Source organism: Corvus moneduloides, chromosome 3 (genome assembly GCF_009650955.1).
Source record: "Corvus moneduloides isolate bCorMon1 chromosome 3, bCorMon1.pri, whole genome shotgun sequence".
Classification (NCBI taxonomy): Eukaryota; Metazoa; Chordata; class Aves; order Passeriformes; family Corvidae; genus Corvus; species Corvus moneduloides.
Window position 1 is genome coordinate 93124189 of NC_045478.1, and position 24687 is coordinate 93148875.

General features: G+C 36.9%; 1 protein-coding gene across 2 annotated transcripts in view; it reads left to right on the forward strand.

Moving 5' to 3' along the window:
* Nucleotides 1-24687, forward strand: part of BABAM2 (BRISC and BRCA1 A complex member 2) — a 173198-nt gene that overhangs the window by 21766 nt on the left and 126745 nt on the right. For both annotated transcript variants that reach the window (XM_032102780.1, XM_032102779.1), the window contains exon 4: nucleotides 11403-11497. In XM_032102780.1, the coding sequence (XP_031958671.1) occupies nucleotides 11403-11497 (95 nt within the window). The remainder of the gene's footprint in view (nucleotides 1-11402; nucleotides 11498-24687) is intronic.

Here is a 24687-nt window from a genome sequence, read left to right on the forward strand (position 1 = left end):
TTTGCCCATTCTTAGTATGTGTTCTGTTTGTCTTAGTTGGTGTTTTGTTTCAAAGGATTAGAATAAAATTTGCTTTTGTATATTTTTAGAAGGTAACATTTTCTAAACACTTGAGCTGCTGAAAAATGATTGTGTTGTTTTTTATCTCTAACAAGTGGAAAATGAAAGAGGATGAAGAATTTCAGATAAAGTAAAATTCAAAGCTTGGCATTTATAGATTATGGGCAACTCGGGTAAAGCCACACCTAGAGTACTATGTCCAGTTCTGGTCTGTCTGTTACCAGAGCAATATGAACATTGGAATGAGTACAGCAGAAGGCCACAAAGATGATCAAGAGCTGGAGGATCTGTTGTATGAGGAGAGGCCAAAATAGCTGTGGCTTCTTAGTAAGAGAAAGCTCAGGGCAAATCCTACCAATGTTTATAAATATCTGATGGGGATAAATGAAGAAGCCTGGCTCATCTCAGTGGCAGTCACTGAAGGAAAATGGTCACAAATTGAAATGTAGAAAATTCCATTCAAACGCAATAAAAATTATTTTGCAAGGATGGTCAAAAAGTGGAACAGATTGTGCTGAGAGCTTGTGTAGTTTGTGTATCTCCATCCTTGGAGCTGTTCAGAACTCAGCTGGACGTGACCCTTAGCAATCTCCTCTGTCCACCCTGCTCTGAGCTGAGGGGTTAGACTAGGCTGTCTCCAGTGGTGCTGTCCAGCCTTAGCTATCCTGAGAGTCTGTGAAAGAATGCTATCTGGAGGAGCAGGTACTTGGTGTGAACAGAAATGGTAAGCATTTAAAACACTGCTTTGATAGTATCCATTTAGTTCATCATACACATGCTGTAGGTCTCCCAGACATTTTAAATATTAAGAATGTTATTGTATTCCTTCTGCAGTTTTGGGGGTTTTTTCGGGTTCTTTTTACATTATGACATGCACTGGAAGTCCTTATTCTTTATGACCAGAAATCAACACAATTAAACTTCTTATATTCTAGAAGTACCCTAAAGCTTCCATTTGGCACTTGTAAGGAAAGTTGTCTTTCCCAGAAGTTGATCTGGAAGTTTACTCATGTGTTCAAGAGAGGAGCCAGGCTCATGTATCAGCCTACTATGGCTATTTTGACTTTTCTAAATATGTGAAATTATGGCTCAAGAGGCTTACTAATTGTTCTTTCTCACAAAATAAAATTGGAAGATTTAAGTCCTAGCTAGCAATTATTTTAAGAAAAAAGAAGTAGCTCTGCATTTGTTCAGAATTCTTGTAAATCATGGTTGTATTATGTGAAGCCGACTGCCCTCCCAGGTAGAACTTCTATTTAAAAAATTGTTACAATGTGGTAAACTCAGCCTGTTGAGTTTTGATGTGTTCTGCAGTGCGTAGTAGATTCCACTTGAGTCTTGTTTGATGACTATGTTCAAGATGCAGTCAAAATAAGCTTCACTGCATGACATGCTTTATAGAGTGGTATCATGTTCTATGGGACCATCTTCTCTTGCACAGGTCCATGTTTGTACATTCTGAGAGATGTCTTATTTCAAGTAGAGGCTAAAGTTGTTCCTGATCCGTAAAAGAAAATGGATAGACTGAAATCCCATATGCAAGTGCACAGGCATAAAGACTATATTAATATATTAAATGACTGTAGTCCAGTTCAAGTACCTAGAAATATGATTATGGAATATGCATTACATTTCAGTATCAAGAAATCTGGAGTTTCTTCTCCAGTGTTCTTTTTTTTTTTATGTCACATATGCAATTAAACAAAAAAGCTACAGTGCTGCTGCTCTCTCCAGCTTTGTAAAGCCCAAACCACACATTTTAACCGTATTATGTATTTTACCCAAGACAACTGAAAATGGTGTAAACAAGTGTATCTTTTTCAGAGGTATCTAATAACAGCTGTGAATTCAAGTTCTAATAATCCTCCACATTTCAGTGTTACGTGTTTGAAAATGCTGTGAATCATTAAGTCTCACAGCAAGTGGAATAAATAGTGATATGAGCAGATTCAAGAAAGCTTTAATAATTTTGTGTTTAGATCTGTAATGATGTCAGAGGAAGGCAGCCATAGTGTGCAAACGGAGATGTTTAGATACTTTGTTGAAGCAGTTGCTGGATATGTTATCTTTCAAGGGCAGAGTCTTTCTGCAAAGGAAAGTTGCGAAATCTGCCAGAATGAAAAGATTGGCTAAAAGTGTTCAGCATCAGATGTGGTACCAAACACAGGCTGAAGTGTGTAGTTCCTTTGTGGTTTGTGTTATATCCTCTTTGCAACAGATTAGGTCTTTGCATATCATCAATCATAACTGCTGCCACTGCACAGGCACCCTCGTAGCAATCCCAGTGTGTTGGAAACTGTTGGTGTGCAGCTTTAGGGAAGTGTAACTGCACAGTGCAGTCCTGTTTTCCAAAACACCAGAAAGTTCACAGCTTCTTGAAAAAGGAGAAAGTGTACTTGCAGGCAAGGCTAGCTACCTGTAGTGTAAAAGAATTGGTTTGTAAACTTGGGTAGGAGCACACATGTTGTGACATAAGAATGGCTTGTTTAATGGGGTTTTTTAAGATGTCGTTCACCTTACTTTTGCGTGTATGCAGAGCTGCTGGAATGTTACATTGAACAGTTACTCAGCTCCAGCCAGGGACCTTGGAGATACCCACAATTTTATATAGGAGAAAATATTATGGCAATGTTCAAGATAAATAGTTTATCATAGTAATTGTCTTCCATCACACTTCAGAAATTTTCCAGTGATGCTTTCAAGGAGGCACTTTTGCTTTATTTTCTTCTGTAAGGGAAGTAATTTTTTTGTTTGTTTTCATGGTGGGAATACTTAGAAAACTTGAGCCTAGTCTTGCTAGACTGTCAGTTGAAATCTGAGACATCTATATTGTTTTTATAAGTTCATCCACTACTCAATGTTTCTGCATTAAGCTCCATACGTTTCTCTGTATTTGAGTTTTCCAAAGTTCTTAATTGGAGTTTTAATTTCAGGAAGCCTGTCTGTAATACCCTGTAAGAGGCTGAATCTGTGTTCCTAGAACAAAACTTACTTTGTGTGGTTTGCAGAGGTATCCTTTATTGTTAACTGAACAGCAGTATCTGCTTAGAAAAGTTTAGTATTCTTTCTGAGGAACTATTTGTGTATTTTGAGGTGAAGTGTTCTGTAACTCCTGCAGATACTTTGGTCTTAGTTGATAAAACATCAAGGCAGATATCAGCAGAAATTGTCAGGATAAACAGAGTTATAAGCTGCAATAGTCTTTATAATTAAAATATGACATTAAGAATCAAATTGCAGTTTTGTTCCAGAAAACCTTGGAATATCTTGGGTTTGGCTTTCCTTTTTCACTCAAGCTTTCATTGCTGCTTGCTAGGGAATCTGACTTTTTTTTTTTTTTTTTTCTTTTGCTCGTCACATTTTCTTTTTCAGGCACTGATGCCTCCTTCCCTCTCTGACCTTGAGTGCTGTCATCTGGAATTTCACAGTGATTAAACAATGTGTTGCCCTTGCAATGCTACTGTTCTCTGTGGCCTCTTGAACTCTAGTATTTTCATCTTCTGTCTGATTTTCACTGTTTTTATGTGAGTGGATTATAGCTCTGGGTTCTACTGCCACCACTTTGGTTTCCTTGATCCTGAGGAACATTTCCTTTGTCTCATTTGAAGCTTAGTTTTTCGTTTTTTGCTTCTGATTTTTGTTTGTTAGTTTCTTACTCTTTTTAGTTATGGGCCTTAGCAGAGGAAATCATTCTTGCTGCCTAACTAGTCTAAGAATATTGCCCATAAAACATGGTACAAAATTCCTTCTGTTTTTATTCCTGTGATGGAACTCTTTCAGTAGGTTCATCCAGTCTTCTTGTGGCTTTCTATTTTAAGGAAGTAATTAAGAACAAACAAAAAGATAAGTATACAGAACAACCCGACCTCCTTATTGCCCCTTTAAGGGCTGCTTTGCCAAGTTATTCGTTAAACACTTTTTATTGTGCCAATAAATAATTGTAAAAATGATTTTTCAAGTTACTGTAAGATTTAAGATTCACATAAGTATGTTGCTACAATGCATGTGTTAGTGTTTTGTGCACCATTAGGTTATTTTACACAGGCTGTGTTTTAGTTGAGGCTCTTAACGGGAAGGACTTTCCAGTTGCTGTAATTCAGATTATACTTAGGTGTTATCCTTACCTGTGTGATAAGTGTCTTTTTGCTGGGTCATGCAACATACCAAAGATTTTTCCAGGCAATGTGTTTTCTAAAGGTTGGCTGCCTCTGGCTTTACGTGGCAGAAGTAATAAATCTTTTTCCCTCAATAACCTGTTCATTATCTGATGAATGTACCTAATGAGAGTGTCAAGAGAGAGTCTAATCTTTTCACTATATTTATTTGTTCTTTGAATACAAAGTTTACAACAATATTTTCCCGTTTTAAATAATCACTTTCACTTTTGCTCACTTTTTCTTATGTTCTGGACTTCTCTTGAGCAAGTAAATTACAGAAGATTTTGCAGTTTTAAGTCTTAGATAGTGTATTTCTTCATCAAGAGAAGTGACCTTAGAAGTATCTATGTACAAGTGTGGACTTAGAGAGGTTTAGAAGGTTTTAAGTTAGGCCTCCCCAGTGGTATTACCATAGTGCCTTCCCACCTTGCTCTTTCCCCGTTTTTCACCTGTTTGGGCTGCACATACTGGTAATGGTCTCTAATCCATATGCTTGAGTCTATTTATCCTTTGTCTTCACTTTTCCTTTTCTCATCTACCCAGTGTCTCTGTTTTAATTTCTCCAGTGTTGCCTGGCCTTAATTTCTACCAGTATCTTATCCCATCTTGAATTATCTGGTGTTCTCATCTTTGTCCTCTTCAATTCTAGTGCTAAGGTTTCTGAGAAAGCAGTTGCCCAGCTACAGAAGTGCAAATTACTGAGCTCTGAGATGGTCTTGATGCCATCTTGCTCTGCTTGGGATCCAGTTTACTTATTTTTATTCCATTTTTGCAAGTTTGCCCACTTTACAAAACAATATACTTTCTGTAGTCTTACAGCATTTTTTTCTCCTACAGCAGCATTTGTCAGTTGAAGTTAAAAAAAAAGACCCACATCTGCATCCTTTTTTCCAAGAATCAAATTAACATCCTTCAAATGCTTCCTATAGATTTTTTTCTTTTCTTGGAAAAGTGGGACTTGATTCACTAGCCTCACTATAGGTGTGTTAACTCTGAGGTTCCCAAGAATACCTCGCTTTGCCCTTTCAGCTTCTGACCCACAGGGCACTGCTCTCTCTGAAAACCATGTGTCACAGCTGCCGTAAATGTGCCCTGAGGCATCTCAAATGACACTAAACAACTTGTTTTCATCAGCTGCACCAAGTTTGTGGAGACTGGGTCTTTCACAGCTTTGTGAGTGGTGGAGTAGCTAGAATTTCTTCTGGAGCGTCACAGAGGTGCAGAGAAGTTGGTTTGGATTTTTCTAATACAATCAAATATCTTTTTTTTCAACTTGTCCTTCTATTATGAGATGGTTTTGAGTCTTTAAGCTGGCTTTTCTGCATTTCCCTTTCTGGATATCTTGATTCACACATCAAGCCAGAAACTAAGCTCAAAAACATCATTTACTTGAGAGAATAGCCTGTCAGCAGCAGTACAGCAGTGCAATAGAATTACTCATGTATATTCTTTCAGTAGTAGTAGTTTTGTATTTAACAAGTTTTATTGTCATTTCAGGAACTAATCTTTCTTGCCAAGCAATTAGAAATGGGTTCTATAGGTATTATATTACTGTATTTGACTTAAAGCCTGCAGAGCAAATTCTTTAGGGTGGAATCCAGTGACAAGGTTTCCAGGCAGGTCTGCATTTAGCTAATTTAAATCCTTTCATACTGCTGACTGCACTGACTTGGTATCTTGGTTGCTGGTTGTAGTGAGTAACTGATTATTTTTGTATCTGTAAAGACAATTAAAACCAGCTGGTTTAGGTAAGGATTTGTTTATAGAAGAGACTGATCAGTGGTAGTTGTTCTTGTCTACAGTTTGCATGGCTACTAGAAAAGACAGGTTAGAATTTTGATTGATGAATAATATAATTCTACTGGCTTTTTCTTTTTAATACTCAACAAGAGCACTTTCTGTATTTTCCCAGAACTAATTCTGCACAAGTCTGGTCTCTTGCTTCTGCAACTTCCTTATTATCTGTGAATGCATTTCATTATAAAGTTGCACTTGGATTTCTTAAAAGCCAAACAGGTTGATCTCCTTCATAACAAATTCCATTCAAATTGGCCTTATTCTAGGTTGCAGTGGCCACACATGTTTATTCCACATACTTAGTGCTGACTTAGAAATTCTTGGTGTCAGAAGAAACTGAAGCATATAGATATCCTTTCAAATGTAGAATTTGGGAAGTTAACTGGTAGTCTGCTTCCTAATTTTGCTGCCGTTGGTTAAGCAGGGATGTTAATGCTGTGGCACTCTTAGCATAACATTTTTCAGTACTACCAAATTCATAATATGGGCTAAAAAAGAAGAAAAATAACCCAAAAATGAAGTTACCAGGAGAGGAAAAACTGGGTAGGACAGTGGAAAGTGATTGTAGGGATTTCAGAAACTTCTCTGTTTCTTGCTGAGAAACACCTGTCTTGGTTGTAGTCAATTCTTATTCCTCTGTTAGATTTGCATATTCATTTTGATAGATGAGAAAAGAACAGCCCATGTGTGTTTTAAAAGAAATTGCAGACTTAAGTATTAATGTTTCTATCATTTTGTCTGTGGGGAGCATATGAACTTTTCTTTTGAAGTCCTGTGAAATAAAAGATTTCAACATTTAATGCTGTTTGCCCGAGGAGAAAGAAAGGAAGAGAAAGTAATATTTTTGGATAATTGGAAATGTAATTCCATCAAAGTAATTATTGGCTGGTATATCTACAGCAACGAGATAAGTATGGTCTGAGTGAAGGTTTTGCTTGCCTTGCTCTTACACTGGAGTGGTCATGGTCAGTAGTGCTGTGGAGCACCATGCAGTTGGCCTCCGTTGAGGGAATACGGGCCAACATAACTGAAACTTATGCAAAACTAGAAACTCGTGCTGGAGATGCCAGAAAAAGGGTATTTATGTCATTTTGGTGAGAAGAGTAGAGAATGCAGGCCTATATTGATTTTTTCATTGGTTTTTTTCCTCCAAGGTCAAAATGGTAACCGTTCTCAAACTCTAAGCACAAAAATTTTGCAAATGACTTTAGTGGCTAAAAGTGTTATTTTTTTTTACCCCAGCACAATTACATTTGAAGAGGGTAAGCCACAGAAAACATCATGTAAGCATTAAAGATAGTACTTGCTATAAAAATGGCTCTTTCTAGTAGGTCAAGACAAACTGTTAGCTTGTGATTCAAAATATTTAGCACCTTATATTTTGTAAGCTTACTGCAGAGGCTAGTGTTAATATTTATGTCAAGTAAAACCAGATTTGCATTGGCTGTTGGGATTGTTTAAATACCTTTTATTTGAGTGTAATGAAGCATTTTTCATTTATGCATCATAGTCCTGCCAAGTAAACTGTTGACTGCAGTTTTAATTTCTCTGGATTTTGATATTTAACAAGAACAAAATTCAGATTTAGGATGGGTTCTCTTATCTGTAGTCTGATTTGTTACAGTGTGTTTTTGCTGCAAGTGTGGAACTTAGGAAAATAGCTCATCCTCATAGCTGAATAGGGCAAACTCCTTCCTTGGTGCCTAAGCCTTTTAGAGTCAAAGGTGTTACCTTTTCTGCTCTAGTATGTAAATTAAGCAAGACATAAGTGAGACTGTATGGAAGGGGTGAGCACGGAGCAGAAATGTTGGAGAGACTGGAGGTGATGTGTATGGATGTCTGATACAGTTTAAAAAAAAGGTTCTTTTTCCTTTTGTTTTAGGAACTAGCTGAACATCTTTGGATTCATGGCTGAAGTGAAACTTAATAGAATGAGACTTGACTGAGGGAATGCTTTTTTCATTTTTAAATATGTTAAAAATTTGTTCTAAGGTCAAATCTCAGGATCTTTAATAGTAAGATGCTGTATTTAACTTCCAGAACGAAAGCCACTGATGATAGAGAATCGCTGCTCTTTTCTAACTGTTAACATTGAACTGGAAACAACATTTTGTTCTGTACTTCTTTGTCTCTATTAAATTGTCAGCCAGCCTGTGTGAGGTTTGATTGTAGCACAATAAATTAGGGTTTACATTTGGCTAAAATCCTATAGTACTGTAAGAAGGAGAGCATAAATGATACATTTCTGTTTAGTTAGAACATAAGAACAACGGCATCATTTTTAGTTTCCATGGGGTTGTAAAATGTTTTGAGTATGGTCTCAGCAATAGTGTTTTGTGAATGTATAATTAACAGGCACTGAAATACTAGTTTTATTTATTTTGAAGCCTAGAGAACCTATGTAGCTATATAACATATGGCCTTTTGGAAATTGAATATACTATAGGAAAAATAATCTTGAAATACACATTGGCATTAATATTGATATATTTGGTCTCAAAGTGACTTTTATTAAAAGGACTTGGGAATTTGGATTTGAGGCATGTTTACCTTGGACAGGTAGAAGCAATTTTAGCAATTATAAGTAATTATGAGTAACAGAAAATCAAATATCACAATGTTAATTTTTACTCTGGATTCTGTCCATTGTACCTGAATAGTTCTTTGGTGTCAGTAGGTCATGAACACTTTTAAAATCCAAATATTTGCATAGTTGGTCACTCACAGTGGATAAGGACTCATAATGCCACTAATATTTAGTGGAAGAAGGGGTCTGACAGAAGGTGGTAAAGAACAAATATGAGCATGTGAGGTAGGTAATAGAGTGGTTTGTCCAGCTGCGACATGATGTACCTGACCTCAGTGTGACCACACATCACACATGAGGGGTCAGAGAGAGGGTACCATCCCCCAGCAGGAATGGTTGCATGGCATATGCAGCTGACCTGAACCCCAAATTGTTAAAGTTTACCACCTAGCATGTTAAACTAATAATGCCAACTTTCATTTAGTGTTGTATTGAGCACTGCATACATTGATGTATGGGAGCTGCTGTGAGTTCTCTCTGTGAAAGGAAAGAGTTTGTACCTACTTGAACCTCCATGTTGTACCTACTGCCACAGCTTTCCTGAGGTTCACCCCTTCCAGTGCAGCTCGCAGAGGTGGATACGGTTTATTGCCGATCTCACTACTCAAGCAGAGTCTTGAAGCTGCCTCATGATGTGAGGTTCTGTAATAGTTTTTCACTTATCAGATATGGAGGTGTAACATCAAAAAGACACTGTTATTTTGATCCTTCTTTTATTCTAAGGAGCTTTTTTTAGTGTGTGTGTAGTTGGAGTGCAGCTCCTAAGTGAGCTGAGCTGTAGATATATCTATCTACTCTGTTTCACCAACTCTGTTAAAGCAGGAATGCAGAGAATGAAAAGCATGCAGCTAGCACCTGCAGTGTGAAAAGTGTGCTAAATGAGTTACTTAGCATCACACAGGAACATGGCAAAAGCACAGGTACAGTCCTTTCCTTTGGAGTAGCATTGGGCTGCCTAAGTAACAGGCCAGGCTTTTTCATTGTGCTGTGTTCTAAGTTATTCATAACATGCCTCTTTCAAAACTCAGTCAAAGAATGTATTAAGGTGAATCTCCTTCAGTACATAACCTCAAGTTCACTGCTCTTTATGTAGAAATTGACGGGATTGTTGAAAGAAGCCATGCATGACATTTTAATTGCAGTAAATATCAAGAAAAGGGTTGTGTTATACTGGTGTACGAACTACCCAATCTAGTAAACATCAACTTTTCTGAATTCTTCAGTGCTGTATTACAGTTGAGGCAATCTAGTAATTATTTTCTCTTACTTAATATAGATGCATTTCCTGTTGCAATTTTATATCTTTTCCTCCAGGACTGGTGCCTGTTTCGTTCTTCTAAACAAAATTCAAATGAAATTAAAGGGTTTATTTTTATGTTGAGTGTGTCAGGAATTTTAACTGGCAGACCTCTGCTATTTTCTGCACCCCGTACTTACACGTGCTCCTGACAGCTGTGAAAGGAAGGTGGGAGTGCGGACAGGAGAAACCCACACTGTGCTCTACTCATCGCATGATCAGTGAGTTTGTGATTTGGAGCCATGCTGTAGAGAATACCTACCCCAGACTGGCCAGTGGCTTCTTGGCCATGAACCTTCATCCTCTGCAATTCATCTTCATGGTATCCTTGCTTCCAGCTAAGGCCAAGATAAGTTTGCAGAATATCCGCAATTAAAACTGTCATGTTAAATGCCTTGAGATGGTGACATCACTGAGCCAGCAATGATGTGGCTTTGCAAAATCTGTTCATCTAGTGCTTTCCTCTAGTTCTGCATTCACAATTTTTTAAGAAATAAAAAGTGGTGTAACTTTCTCTGAACAGAATTGTTTATAAGGGTTACCATGCTGGTTTTACTTTGCTGTGTGGATTTTAAACGAGTCATAACACATAGTAGGCAGCCTTTTTTCCTAATGTCTGCTACCTGATAGATCTGTTTTATGCAAAAGCTCAGTTATTCTTTCATATTGTCATAAAGAATGATGGGGAGGTAGACAAGTAAGGCAAGAAACACTTACTTTTATTTTTAAAATTTTTTTCTTGAACAGTGGGTGGGTTTTTTTGAAAGCTCAGATGCATATGACGACCTCTTGATCTATATGAACTCTGAAGTATGTGTACTAGTGAAATACTACAACCCAAATTTCTTTTAATTGCATATCTTGTGACTCTGGCAAGATGAGAGCTCAGTGCCAAGCTGTGATGAAGTTTTATATTTTCAGTTAATTTTAGTCTCTCCATTTAAATGTGCAATACTGCATTTCTCTTGGCCAGAATTTGGGTAGTTGGAATGGTTCCTGTTGAACTGTGTATTCTTCCTTCTAAGAGTTGGCGGTGGTGAGGAGAAGAGAGGGAGTAAGTGCTACTAATTTTTAAAAGCTTTGGTATTTTGAAAGTTGTGACCTTAGTAGTTTGCAATTGACTTTTAATAGACAAAACACAGCCATCTAAATATGCTACTTTTTATTAAAACAAAATCAATTTTTTAACTCAGTGTTTTGAGGCAACCCTCAATAGTGTTTGAATTGCCATTTGAGATAGAAAGCAATCATGTATTTCATGTTTCATTGCTTGCAGAGGAGGACGAAGCTGCGCCTCAGGAATTTGACTTCATCCCCCAAAACATCTGATGCTTATCTTGCATGTGAATTTTTTGTAAAAATTATATGGATATATACATGAAATATATGTAATGTAGCTGTCAAATTCTGTGTTTAAAATGTGTGTTGTATGTGATTATTTTATATTTTATTTATAAGCACATATATAAAAGTGCAAACAGTGTTTTCCTTTATTGCTTTTCAGGGGATATAATTTTTAATGCTCACTATCCTGACCTGCCGCCAGATTTTATCTTTGGAGAGGATGCTGAATTTTTGCCAGATCCTTCTGCCTTGCACGTAAGTACTTTACTGATTGAGAACCTTACACCTTGCAGAGAGACTTTGCTTTTTTAGAATAGCTGCAGCAACAGAAATTTTATAAATGCAAAAGAAAAAAGAAAAACACCTTTTGTCTCACAGGTATTTTGAGTGTAAACACATTGCTTTCTAAAGTGATTTGAAGTTGAATCCATAATAGTTCTCCCTCTCAAAACTTACTAATAGTTACTAAAGAGACTCCTTGTAGAGCCCTCACCTGCAGCTCCTCTTGTGCGTTATGAGCACATCTCCAGAGCTCCCCAAAGGAAGTCAGTGGCTGTCATGCTGTGGTACAGGTGTCATGCTGGAGGTTGAACATGTCCTCGATGTGTGACATGGCAAGTGCTGGGTTTTGGTTTTACCTTTCACTTCATAGTAAGTTAATATACAAAAATCAGAAGAACTGGTTTGAGTAATTATTTTCAGCATACCTAATAGAATTTTTAAAAGGTGAATGTCATATTTCTTTTCCTCTTCTGATAACTTTGCTGTTAAGCTTGCGAATTCCTTTGGGAAGGAGACATGGTGCTGATGAACAGCTATTTCATTAGGCTAGTTTATAGAAAAGGTTTTACTTTCTATGACAATTCTAGAATTGTTTTCATACTCCTTTTTTTACCAGTTCTGTTTTCCTCTTTTTCTCATTTGTTTCACAATCTTACAACCTCCTGAGCAGTGTTCACGTTAGCAACTCCTTTTTTGTAGTTGATATTAAAAAAAGAGAAACACCTTTTAATGTATTGGAAAACAAAAATTAATACCAAATTGCAAATGAGATATAAAATAGTTTGGGACATCTTGCAGAAATGCTGTTCAGATGGAGAAGCTTGCTCAGAGTGGTGTGGTGCCGTATTTCTCATGTGAAAAGAAGTCAGTAACAGTAGTGTTCTACGGGAAAACCTGCAAGGATAAAAACATCCTTATTTTTCTTTCTTTCTTACATTGTTCATTAATGATGCTTCTTTTGGGAGTGCTGCTTTTCTTCTGCCTAAGCACAGAACAAACTTCCTGTCTTCTTTGTTGAAAAGCAACTTGGAAGAGCCATTTGCTTCTTGATACATAATGAGATATTGACCAGCATGTTTTAAAGTAGTTAGAACAAACCAAAGAAGAAATCTGCAAGCCAACAGTTTTCCTTTGGTCATTATGCCTTGCTGAACTGTTCACTATGTAAATGTAACCTTTTTTTGATAAGATCCTTGGTCATTGGCCTTCAATTCATCTTGATGGCATCGGAGCATGTTATTCCCACCTTGCAGCTGTGGTCTACACAGTGTGCCTTTGGTTTTGCATTCACTGTTTAATGTTCCATATGATTTGTAGACTTTTTCTTCAGAATGTTGCATTAACAATAGCTTACTTATTATGCTAAGTCTTTGGACAGTTCCCTTTTTTCCAGAAATGTGAGAGCTGTGTAATGAAGATAATTTTAATTGAATTCTAAGATATTAGCAGAATTCTTAAATGTGTTAAGTTAGCTGTCTACTGACTAGAAGTAAAATACAAATTAGCACGTTGACCATAATTGAATGCTCTTAATCTTGAGTAGTTTTCAAATACTTCTGATGCAACTGTTCCTGGCAATCAAGACAGAATCTACCATGCACAAAAGCATGTAGATGTTATTCAATGAGAAGAACAGTCTCTAAGTAAGTAATATGTGCCATTGGATCTGTGGGAATTCTGACATTGAGCCTGCATGCTCAGCTCTCATCTGTCTGAGTGTCTTGTTTTCCAAGTAGAAGTCATCACGTGTTGTTAGATGGCTTGAGTCAGGCATTATGCTTAGCTTGAAAGGAGAACCCGGTACGCCAGATTCCTCAAGCTTGTGTGGCTCTAATGGAGGCTGTCAGTAGGCTTCCCTGAAGACATTTGAATGGCTGTGTTGCAGATCGTTTCAGTCACTCTTCAGTTTCCATGGCCGTGGGCAGACCTTCCAGTTAGATTTTCATCTGAGCATGGTAACAGGTGTTCAGTTAAGCAGCTGTTAGCCAGACAGCTAAAGCAAGATTCCAGAAATACTGCATTTTAAAAAGTGCTGTAGATGAATAGTTCATGTTTTGGGGTTTTTTTCCTGGAGAATTCCTAAATGATCAGGCCAGCATTTCAGCAGTAGAGCGGTGTGTTGAGCACTCTTGTTTTATAAGGAGAGCTAATGCTTTCTTGAATTGATACTGTAATTGCAGAATCAAGTTCAAAATGCACATTGAAATTTAGCTTTGCTTTTGTGTCTTACACAAACATTAAAGTCACTTGGTTTTGAAGCTCAACTTCAGTCTCAAGTTCAGCGCTGTAAAATATGTGCTTCATTATATATCTTACCAGTAGTGGTTACTCTGCTGGTCACAGGGTCTAATCGTGTGCATGCTGACCTTGAAGGATGATGTAGGCATTGTGGAGCAGTTCAACAGCAGGGCAAGTGGTCCTTTTGGTTTGTCATACAGTTTTAATTACGGTCAGGGGCCTAATTCTTTAGGTTGGTGGTGCTGTTCATGCTCAAAGAGTTACTAAAAATAAACATTTTTACTTTTTATTATCATTAAGAATGTTTTCCTATCAAATGCATTTGATACTTGCATGTATAGTATGCATAAATAAAATCAGCTTCTCAGAATGTAAACAGAAAAGTTCTTTCCTGCTCTAGTGTTTATTCATTTTGGATGACAAGTATTAGAAATGTATTTTAAAAACAACCTATGATTCACTCTGTTCTGATTAAAAATTCAGTTAGCACACAGCAAGATTAGTGATTGTGTACGGATGAGATTAATTTGGAGCTCATTACAATGACGCCAGTTTGAGTAACAAGAATTGTTTGTTATGTTAGCCTAGTTGATTGTTAATGTGAGCCAGTTAATAACTGAAGTGCTTATTCAAAATCTTAACCCCATTTTTGCAATGATTTTGAAGTTTCTTCTGTTTGGCAAAGAGGATGCAATGGAAGTGTAAGCAAGGTAACTATCAGTTCAAGGAAATGGGTACCTTAGTATTCTACTTCAGGTCTCCAGCTAGTCTCCCCAGAATTATTCTGCCCACCCACTGCTATCGAAAAGGCTTCATTAGCCTTAGTGGGAATGGACACAAGAGGACATGAGCATTTCCTGAAGCCTACTAAGTGCAGAATATGTCCTTGTGGGCTAGTTTATAGCATATTCCTTGGGGGAATACTTAGTGCTGCTTTTGTGTGGGAGGAAGAGATTGTCATCCGAGGTCTTTAGAGAATGGGCCACTGCAGTTCTAATGCCAGTACCTAGCATTGGGAGAATTGTTTTCCCTTGTGTAATTGTTGATACTGAGTACAGATTCCGGTCACTGTGCAGTTAATTCAGCTCACTGTGTTACCCAAGAGTATTGGCTGTCACACTCTGTATCTTGTGTGGACCAATGTTTGTTTTTAAGTTCTTGTATTTGTGCTTATTAGACTCATTTGGCTATATGATGACTGTCACGAAGGTTGTATTTTTTTCTGTGCCTGTGTTCAAAGTCTTAATCATTATTTCTGTTGGTTTCTGAGTTAGCTTTTACTGGGTAGTGAAGAGATCCTTTAAATATCCCCCTCTTCCATTGATTATTCTTTATTTACTCAAGTGCATGAGACACGTTTAACAGTGTTAACTGCCCACAGTTAAACAGTGTTAACTGCCCACAGTAACTCCAAAAAAGCCCAAACACTGCTTATATTAACTAAGACCATTTGAACTACTTTGTTCTAAAAAGTCTGTCAGTTGTATTGTTAGCAAAGATTCAGATGTTATACATTCTAGTGTGAGAGACCTCCATAAGGGCAAGGAGCTCAATGGTTTTTCTAGTGTGATTTTAAAATATAAAGCCACAGCAGTGGGTTCTGCTTGGGTCTGGGAAATGCATGGGTCAGTTCAACCTGTTTAGCTCTTTTGTGCGCTCTATTTCAAATGGCAGCAGCAGATTTCATTCTTGGACCCCTAACCTGCTGCTCTTGTACTGAAAGCATTTAAATTACTTTGGCTTCAGTTGAACTTGGGGAATTTAGGTGAAACAGAATGCAGAATTGGATCCTCCAATTTATTAAAAGGTTTTTCCTTATTTTGAACTTTATATTCCCATTCACTGTGTTCACTTTTCAGTCATATCTTGACTTAATATGTCAAAATGTGTTTTTATTATTTATAATCCAATGTTATTTGTTGTTTAATTTTCTGAAACAAACGCGAATTCTGAAAACTTTTTATTCCTGTCCCTCTCTATTGATCCTACCTATTTGTATATATGGGGGATGTAGATATGTGTGCACATGTGTATATGTATATATGCATATAGCTGCTGCAGCCTTTCTGAGTGTTTGTCTGGTATTGATAGGCAGTGGAAAAAAGAGAATATGCTGAGGTAACAAGTTCTGCTTTACTTAATTGCAGCATTTTGGCTGGACTTTTCACCTAGTGGATCCAGAAATTAAAAAAAAAATCCATAGTTTGAAAATACTTCTTTAATTTTGAGGGAACAAAATATCTGTTAAGCCAGGTAGTTTTGCCTTTCTTGCTTAAATCTTGCTTGTGTAGAAGGCAAAAGTAACTCCTTAGTTCTGCAAAGGGCTTCGGGGGAAAAATTTCCTTTAATTTTTTGGCACAAGCTTCTCTGATAATGCAATTTCTCCCTAGAATATGAAAAGTCTAGAATATTAGCTTTTAAAATATAGTATTTCAGTCCAGGAAAGACGAGTTTTTGGAGAACATTGGAATGTGCATGAACATTTGGCTGAAGGATGGCAAAGTGGGAGAAAATGTTTTTCTGCCATACTAACTAAAGTGCACATGATGAAGGACTTAATCATTGTGCGCTAGTAAAATAAGGGGAGAAAACATTTTATGGTTTTCCATTCATAGCATTGTATTAGGAAAAAAAAAGATTATTTTCATTTGTCATGTGAGTTTGGCCATATTTTGCATGGTTATAGATTTACATGGGCCGGAAGGTTGGACCAGAATAACAGGATGTTTAAATTTTTAATATAAAATGCTGAAAAAGATGTTTAGGCTTGTATGTCTTTCCTTTGCAGGAAATACAGTCCTTGCTAGTGGTAAGGGTGGTATACTGAATTCCAGCAAATCATTCACTTTCAAGCCATAGTTTATACCAAATATATAAAGTTGGATATCCCATGCCAGACATACGAAAGCAGAATGTCTTATATGTGGAAGTCTGGGAGTACAATGCCAATGTGTTGGCATTTATAATTCTTGAATGTAAACCAGCAAACTGGTAATGTACTTCTGACTATTTTTTGCTTCAGTTTTTTAATATGTAATCATACTTTACTTGAGCAATGTTTTGTTAGAGACGGTGAAAAAAGTATTATTAGAGAAACTAGTGGAAAATGAAAGGATTCTGGCCCTTATGTGTGATGTTACTGTCAAAATACACTCTGCTTCCTTACAAGAGCTCTAGAAAGAGTCAGAAATGGCGTGTCTTGAAGGCAACAGCTTGTTAGCTTTTTAGAAACACATTTACAAGGGGCTTGGGTTTGGGTGGGGGTTTTTTTGAGAGAAAAGACTGACTCTAGGACCATCTTCCTGAATTGAGAATACGCTTAAATTCTGTGTAGTATGCCCATTGAATTCACGTTGATGTGCTATTATAATCCATTTTTCTGTAGAGGAAGTTGGTCAGTGCTTATGAATATGCAAGTAGAAAAAACTTCTAAATTAGCTGATCAGTTAGAAATGGCCATTCAGTCTAATAATGCAGTTTTGTATTTGATTTCATTCTGGACTGTGAATTCTGTTATAATTTATGACTATACTTTTCTCCAATTAAATTAGTTTAAGTTTGGTACCCTGAAGGTTCTTTCCTTCAGAAGATATTGTTGGGGCAAAGAAATAAATGTCTCAAAAGAAATAAAAAGATAAACTCAGGATGGTTTTCAAAAGATCTCTTCATTTCCCCAAATGGAAGAGGGCTGAAGATATATTTTCTTTCCTTTTTATTGGTCTAAGTTTCAGCCTATATTTGTTTCAAAACCTCTTTTTGTTTTACTAATTCTTTACATTCTTTTATGTCTGCGTTTCCTTGCTATCTTCTATTTCAGTTCCTCAGGCATATCTGCTCTTTTTTAGAGATAACTACAGAAATATAATTCAAATTTAGTCAGCATCTTGAGTCTTTTGTTTGCAGTATAAGTGTTTGTACAGTTTTACATGAACTCTGCCATATACCCATCTTCCCAGAGATGCAGCTTTTACATTCATAAAGGAATCTAATGAGCGTTCTCATGCTGCTTTTTTGAGAAGAGATAACTAATTTGCAATAATTTTTCTGGTATGGTAGAGAAGTAACTGTGATTTCCGATATCTTATGGTTTACGCAATAGTATTCTGTAAATGTTTTCTTTAGGAACTGTATTTCCAAGGTCTTATAAACTCTCTTGTAGTACAGATGTGAAAATAAAGATGCCAATACTGCTCTCACAACAGTGAGATCCATTGTGTTATACATTGATTTTAATTTGCGGGATTTTGGAAGGGGAAAAATGGTTAGAAGGAAACAGTTCCGCCTGTGCCACCCAACGATAAGTGCTCATGGGATGTTAGTGGATGCTGTCCAAAACATTAGCTGTGAAGGTTCTGCCTTTTTGCTGTAGCTAAAATTACTTGTATCGACAGGAAAGGAAAAACCACAAGAGCCGATAAGAGTGAAAGACTTGCTATTTGAAAGGGACTCTTGAGGTAAAGCATCAACAGTGGTCTGTTCTCTGGTCCACTGAGGGTCTGAGGAGTTGAGGCCTGTTCACACTGCCATCAAGGCATGGTAAGTGAGTCTTTAGGTAAAAGATGCATGTGCCAATGTCTTGTGGGGGAATTATTCTTGTCTTCATGCTTTGTTCCTTTTACTTGCCATGTCTAGTTAAATATGTACACCTCTGGTAGCCAACTCCCAGGGGGAAAAGTGCAGTGTACTCACGTGGAGAAACTAATGATTAGGACATTGGATTCACTAACGTGGAATTTATTATGTGCTGAGGGAATTAAGAAATTCCCTCTTGGATCAGGTAAAGGTATCATCTGCTTTCTGAGAGAGCTGTGCTTAGAGGTCTGGAGAGAAACAGAACTTGCTCTAATCCCTTAGCAAAGTAGGACAAGAAATGCTTATGCATGCCAAGTCTTCAGGAGATTAATTAGATAGTAGGCAGTTGTAGCTTTTAAGGGTCTGATTATCTTCTAAGAGAGCTCTGTGGGAGAACCAGGCAGACTCTTTCAGGAAGAGTGCACAACATAAAAATGTTCTCCTGGGCTTGGCTTCACAGATTCTGGATTTCCTGAGCACCCTTAAGTTACCAAAATCAGCTGTCTCTTAACTGCTCCTACAGCAGGGAATAGAAAAAATTTGTAGTAACCCTAGGAAGCTGAGTTTACTCCTTTTTTGGGTGAACAGTACTTGAGGGGCAGTGTTGCATTTATTCTAGGTGAATGCAGAAGAGTGTTCTCCATGTGTCAGATTTGCTGGGATCTCTTATAGAGTTGCTTTGGGTATTGGATCATTTATCAAGAATCACACTGTGTAGCCAGTGGAAGAAAAAAAGGAAAATAATTTCATCCAAGACATAAGATGCTTTTCTGAAAGCAGAATTAATTTCTTATTATGTTGTTTTCCTGCTCTGTATTTTCTTGCTAATTCAAGGCCTTCAGGTATTTGGGATTTCTACTAAGTGTTTATAAGCTATTCTAATTTCTGTATCCAGTTTTCACAGCCTCTTGCCAAAATTAAAAATTAAAATAAATACTGACAATCCCTAGTTTTGGTTTGTGCAAATGGTTTATCCGGTGTTCACAGTAGTAGAGCACACTGTAAATTCTTTGGTTGTATTTGCAATGACAGAAGTGCTCCAGAGTTGAACTGTTTTTTAAAATGTTAAGTTTTGATCTTTGCTTGGGCCCAAAAATGATCATTTCAAGAAGATCACTCCAGAAAGTTGTTCCAGTGGTGCTTTGGGGGAGAGGGATATGAAGAACCTGTGAAAACAAGATGACAAGTAGATGGCATGTAGGTTTACAGTGATTGATTTGAAGCTGCAGCCTGTAGGATGTTTAAGTGCTGGCTGCTAAGAAACTGAAGCCTTTGAAGTTGTTATAACACTCCAGCCCTGCAAATACTGTGAAAAATATCTGTTGATAGAAAGATGTGAGCATATGGTAGATAATTATCCTGTGCCTTTTTCTGTGAGCAATTTCCCTGTGGTGGCCTATGAAGAGTAGAGCAAAAAGGGGACTGAAACCAGGTATGCCAGTTTCTACACTAATGCTGTAACCACTGGACCAGTATCTCCTCTGTATTTATGTGGAGGATAAGTACTAATGTCACACTGTGATCTTTCTCATTTCAGGTAAATACTTATATTGGTACTGATTTTAAGCCACTGTAGGATGCAAGTTGTGTGCATGTGGTGTGCAGAGATATAAACAAAATGCAAATCTGTACTTAACTTTATTCTTTATGTTAATTCTGCATGAAAGATGCTATAGAAATGCATTACCACTGTTACGGGCTTGGGAGGTTTTGTTTACTGACATTTTCTCATGAAAGTTAATTTCTTGCTTAGAAATATAAAAGTACACTAACTTAAAATAAGATCTTGCTGTTATTTCCTGTAGTATAGCCAGGAAAAACAGTTACAATCTGTCTTCTTTAAAATCACATTCCTGGAAGATATTCTGGCAACCTGGGTATTTAAACACATTTCAAAGAAAAACAACTTCAAATCAATTAGAAATTGTTACCATATTTCCTTTCTGATAGTGTAGAATTGTATTTTGCTGCAGACATTGCCTGGAGTTATGAAATAAGCAATAACCTGTGAAGGAGTCTATGAATTAGCAGCTTTATGGAACATGAGGCCCATTGTATTGTGAAAAAAAATGGGGAGTAGGTAATCATGGACACTGAGTAGTTTGCATAGGTTCTTGATTAGCTTTTTTGGAAGGATAAAGGAAAGACTACAAAGCACAAAATGTTCCAGAACAAAATTTAAATGTGGGGTTTTTGCCAGAAGTTGAATAGTATGGCAGTTCTGGAAAGCTAAACTCTGCTAATAGGCCTGAGAAGTTACTTTGTTGGGGGTTTTTCACTTGCCTCACCTGTAAGATCTCACTAGAACTGATACTGTCAGGCTGCAAATTTTCCTTGTCTCTTTTGGAAATCAGTTGGTGTCATTGCTACTTATTTAAATGAGTTACTGTTGAAATGGCTTAAATTGCCTCCTGTGGGTGGCCTTATAACAGCTCTACTATGCCTTTTATACCAACGTCAAGTGAATTCATTTTCTCAACTCTTTGGTCATGTCTGATTGTTGAAAAACCTTACCCTATTCAAACTGTTCGCTTACTGTGCAGCCAACTTCTGTCAGCAGACAGGATCAGGAGACAGGGAATTCACAGATTGAATCTGCAGCCCGAAAAAATCTCTGGGGTTATACTTCTTAGTGAAAATCAATGCTCCTTGGTGCGATTATTTACCTTAGTATCTGGCAGATCATCAGAACAGATCTCCTGAATCATGTGGATTTCTCCAATGTAGACACAGTTTGATGGACACCTATGGGCTATTCATCTCTGTATAGTAATTGAATACTATTTTTCCATTCCTACTGCCACACAACAGGAGGTAGAGGGCAAATTTAGTGAATGTACATGCTATTGGTTAATCACTTTAAGGTCTAGATAACTGTTTTCTTGAATATCTTGTCCTGAAACTTCGTCCTATAATGAAAAAAGTCAGCCAGGAAAACTTCTGCCATGAAGGGGCATTTAACTTCCTTATGTTGAATTGCTTACTTGTGGATAGGTAAATAGTTATTGGCCATCTTCTGTATGGCAGTAGCTACAACTGTGTGTGCTTGTGATGCTTGTGGAGTCTGGTGTCTATCATATGGATGTTTTCATTCCATTACTTTTTCTGAAGGCCATTTTGAATTCATTTCTGTAGATCATTTTTCATTCATTCCTAACTGGAAAAATGGGGATTACCCAGTCGTCACAGATGACATTATCAGGCTTTTGTGTTCACGAGAATATACAGTCATCTTTGGATGCTATTAAAACTGCTACTGAAACTTCTGTACCTCTTAAGATGAGGCAACAATTGATCTTTTTAGAAAATGAAAGTTACACAAGTTGCAGTATGGCAAAGCCATAAAAAATGCTGAAATTAAAAACTACAAGGTTGAAATTAAGATCTGATGCATGAAGTTGCTCCTTGTGTGTGGAGACCGTGGAGAGACATGCAAGCAGTATCTAGACTGAAGAGAGTGGTTTAATTGAGCCTCCATCTGTGTGCTCAGAAATAACAGGTAAGTTCTTCAATGATACTCTGAAAAAATGATAACATTAAAGAAGATCCCACCCAATCTGAGTTATGCATGTAGGCCTTCATGTGAGAGTAGCATGAATGCAGAATTAGTTGCAGATGCAGTTTGAGTTGATTTGTACTTGTATATTGTTGTACAGTGGGCCACTTTCAGTCTAACTGGCTAACTATTGAGTAACTTAGAGAGTTTGCACTGCAGAGTTCATTTAAAGATATCTACTGGCAAACAAGGCAAGGGGTCCAAGTCTGGATTTCTTTATTTTAAATGCATTAATGATTGTTCTGTTAAATTTTATTAACTCTCTGGAAAGTCTGCAGAAATCTCATTTCAAATTAGACAGGATTTATTAAGTGAAATACGTAACTTAGTCTGTCAATACCCCAGTCACTGTGATCATTTTTTTTTCTCTATAAAATTCATTTTATTCACAGTTTTATAGCAAATTCTGGAAAAAAACCTTCTCTTTTCAGAATACATGTGATTTTGGTAAAATGATAATGTATAGATGTGTGAGCAAGGCAGAAGATGATTTTGATATAAGCCACAGAAAGCATTAAGTCTTTTTCTATATACATAATTGCTTGTTATTTTTGTATTTGGGTTTTTCATACCTTCTTGGCTTCAGTGATCTATGTTCTTATTTCCGGGGGTTTTTTTAAAGTTGTAACAACTAAACCTCATAATCTTGAAGTTGCATCAGACCTTAATACTTATGCAAGGTCTGAATTTTGTAGCAGAACTTGAAGCAATGAAACACAAACACCAGAAGCTCACACTGTTCTTCTAATGTTTTAAATCTTCTTAAATACTATCTCTTAAAAAGCTGGATTGGCTAGAGCTGGAATACAGCCTTCAGACAAACAACCAGAAAATGAAGCACACTCAGTTACTCTTTTTGCTCCAGGTTTAATATTTTGCTGATTTCCAAAGTCTAATAGTGAATACAATACTGCATTGCTAAATAAAATCTTACTTAGAAGACCCTTTACCTCTAAAGAAGGTCAACTTACTGTTACACTACTCTCATCAACTGAAGTGACTGTGTGTCCTCAGAAGAATCTCTATGACACTGAAATTGTAGCAGTGTAGACACTCTAAGAGGGGTAAATTTGACAAATCAAATTCTGCCTTAGATTTCAAGAGTGTATTTTGCAGGTAGTTATTTACTTTATCTCTGATTTCAAAAATAGAAGGAAGATTAAAGAAGGTGCTGTTTGAGAACAATATAACACCTGTTTTGACATCCTGTTGAAATTGGATTACAGTAAAGTTGTTTAAAAGTATTTTCAGGTGAATGAACCTAGTGCTTAGGGCAAATAAGTTACACTAAGATATGTAAAAAGAAATTTCATACGTAAACATGGCATTGTATTCCGTAGTGTTTGTGTTAAAATTTATGAGTTTAGATATAAAAGTACAGCCCTTCTGCAAAGTTAACAAAATGGATGGAAATGTGGTGGCCAAATGACAAATAACAAGCACTACAATAATATAATTCTAAAGCTAAGAATGGTTTATATAAATCAGAACTTGTGTTTCAGAAAATTTGTGTAGTTCTTGTATGTTTATTCTTTCATCAGTGAGAATCCATTACAATTCATGTATGTCCTGGGTGGGTAGTTGAATTGTTCTTCAGGTGATTTGTTTTTATAACCAGTTTGTACTTCAAAACTTGAGTTGCTGAATGAAAGGTGTTTAGTAAGGATCCTACAGTCAAATCGTTCATTTTAATTCCTGTAGCTTTAAGGCAATACAGAATAAACACTGTTTTGATGCAGTGTTCTTGAATTCTTTGGAAAGAGCGCTACTTCAGCTCTGTACTGCACAAATGACAATGGATTTCCTCTTGCTCTTTTTTTGTTCTGTAGTGTAACGTTATTTAAAAAACAAAAGGTTCGGTTGCATTTAGGTCAGTTATTAAAATACTGTTGGTCATTTCCTTTGACAGAACATTTCTATTGTGTTATACCAATGTCATTAGGAGGAAAGGTTATTCCCACTTGTCTGGCTGATATCAATACATACTGGCATATTACATCCTCTGGCTTTCTGGAAATGCTTTATTTGAGCAGCAGCTTGGGAACAGGAAATTTAAGGTTATATGCAGTCTGGTTTCGGACTGCATGATAGAAAATGTGTTTCCTAGAAGATGCTGTCTACCTGACAAGATTTTCTCTAGTATTTTGTAGAATTGGATAAGCTTAAATGGGTTCAAGTTCAAACAAGTTTTCACTAGCTGTAGGTGGCAGACAAGGTAGAACAAGGCTCTCAGTCACTCTAGTACTTGAGGAACTTACAAGAATTGGATTAGTATGTCTCCAGTTCACCAATTCCTCTGGAATGTTGTTTACCTTTTAAGACACGGCAATGATAATATTCCCATCTTAGAGGTGTTCCTACTGTCTGTAGGGGGGAGAAAACAGAGTACTTTTACATCAAGCCGTGGTCAAATGTGAAGTCTGTGACACTGGGTTAACTTCTAAAGGCAGAGGTTCGAGGATAGCCTTTTAGCGATGCTGGGCAACCCTTTCTACCAGAATCAGAGTGAGCACGAGGAATACAGTCCAATCCTGTAGCTGTTCATGCATTTAAAACACAGCAATACCTATTTCATGTTGCTTTCACTGACAAATTAGACTGGTATGGTTTAAGTGATGATGCTGAAAATGGGAAATTGATTTTGGTAACATCATATATATTACTTCAGTGGGAAAAAATACTAAGTTGTGGAAAGAGAAACGCTTGAGATATTAAGCCATCATACACATACACTGAAGTCTGTATAAAACTATTCCATAGGGACATATCTAAAGTCATCAGAAATAATAAAAGTTAT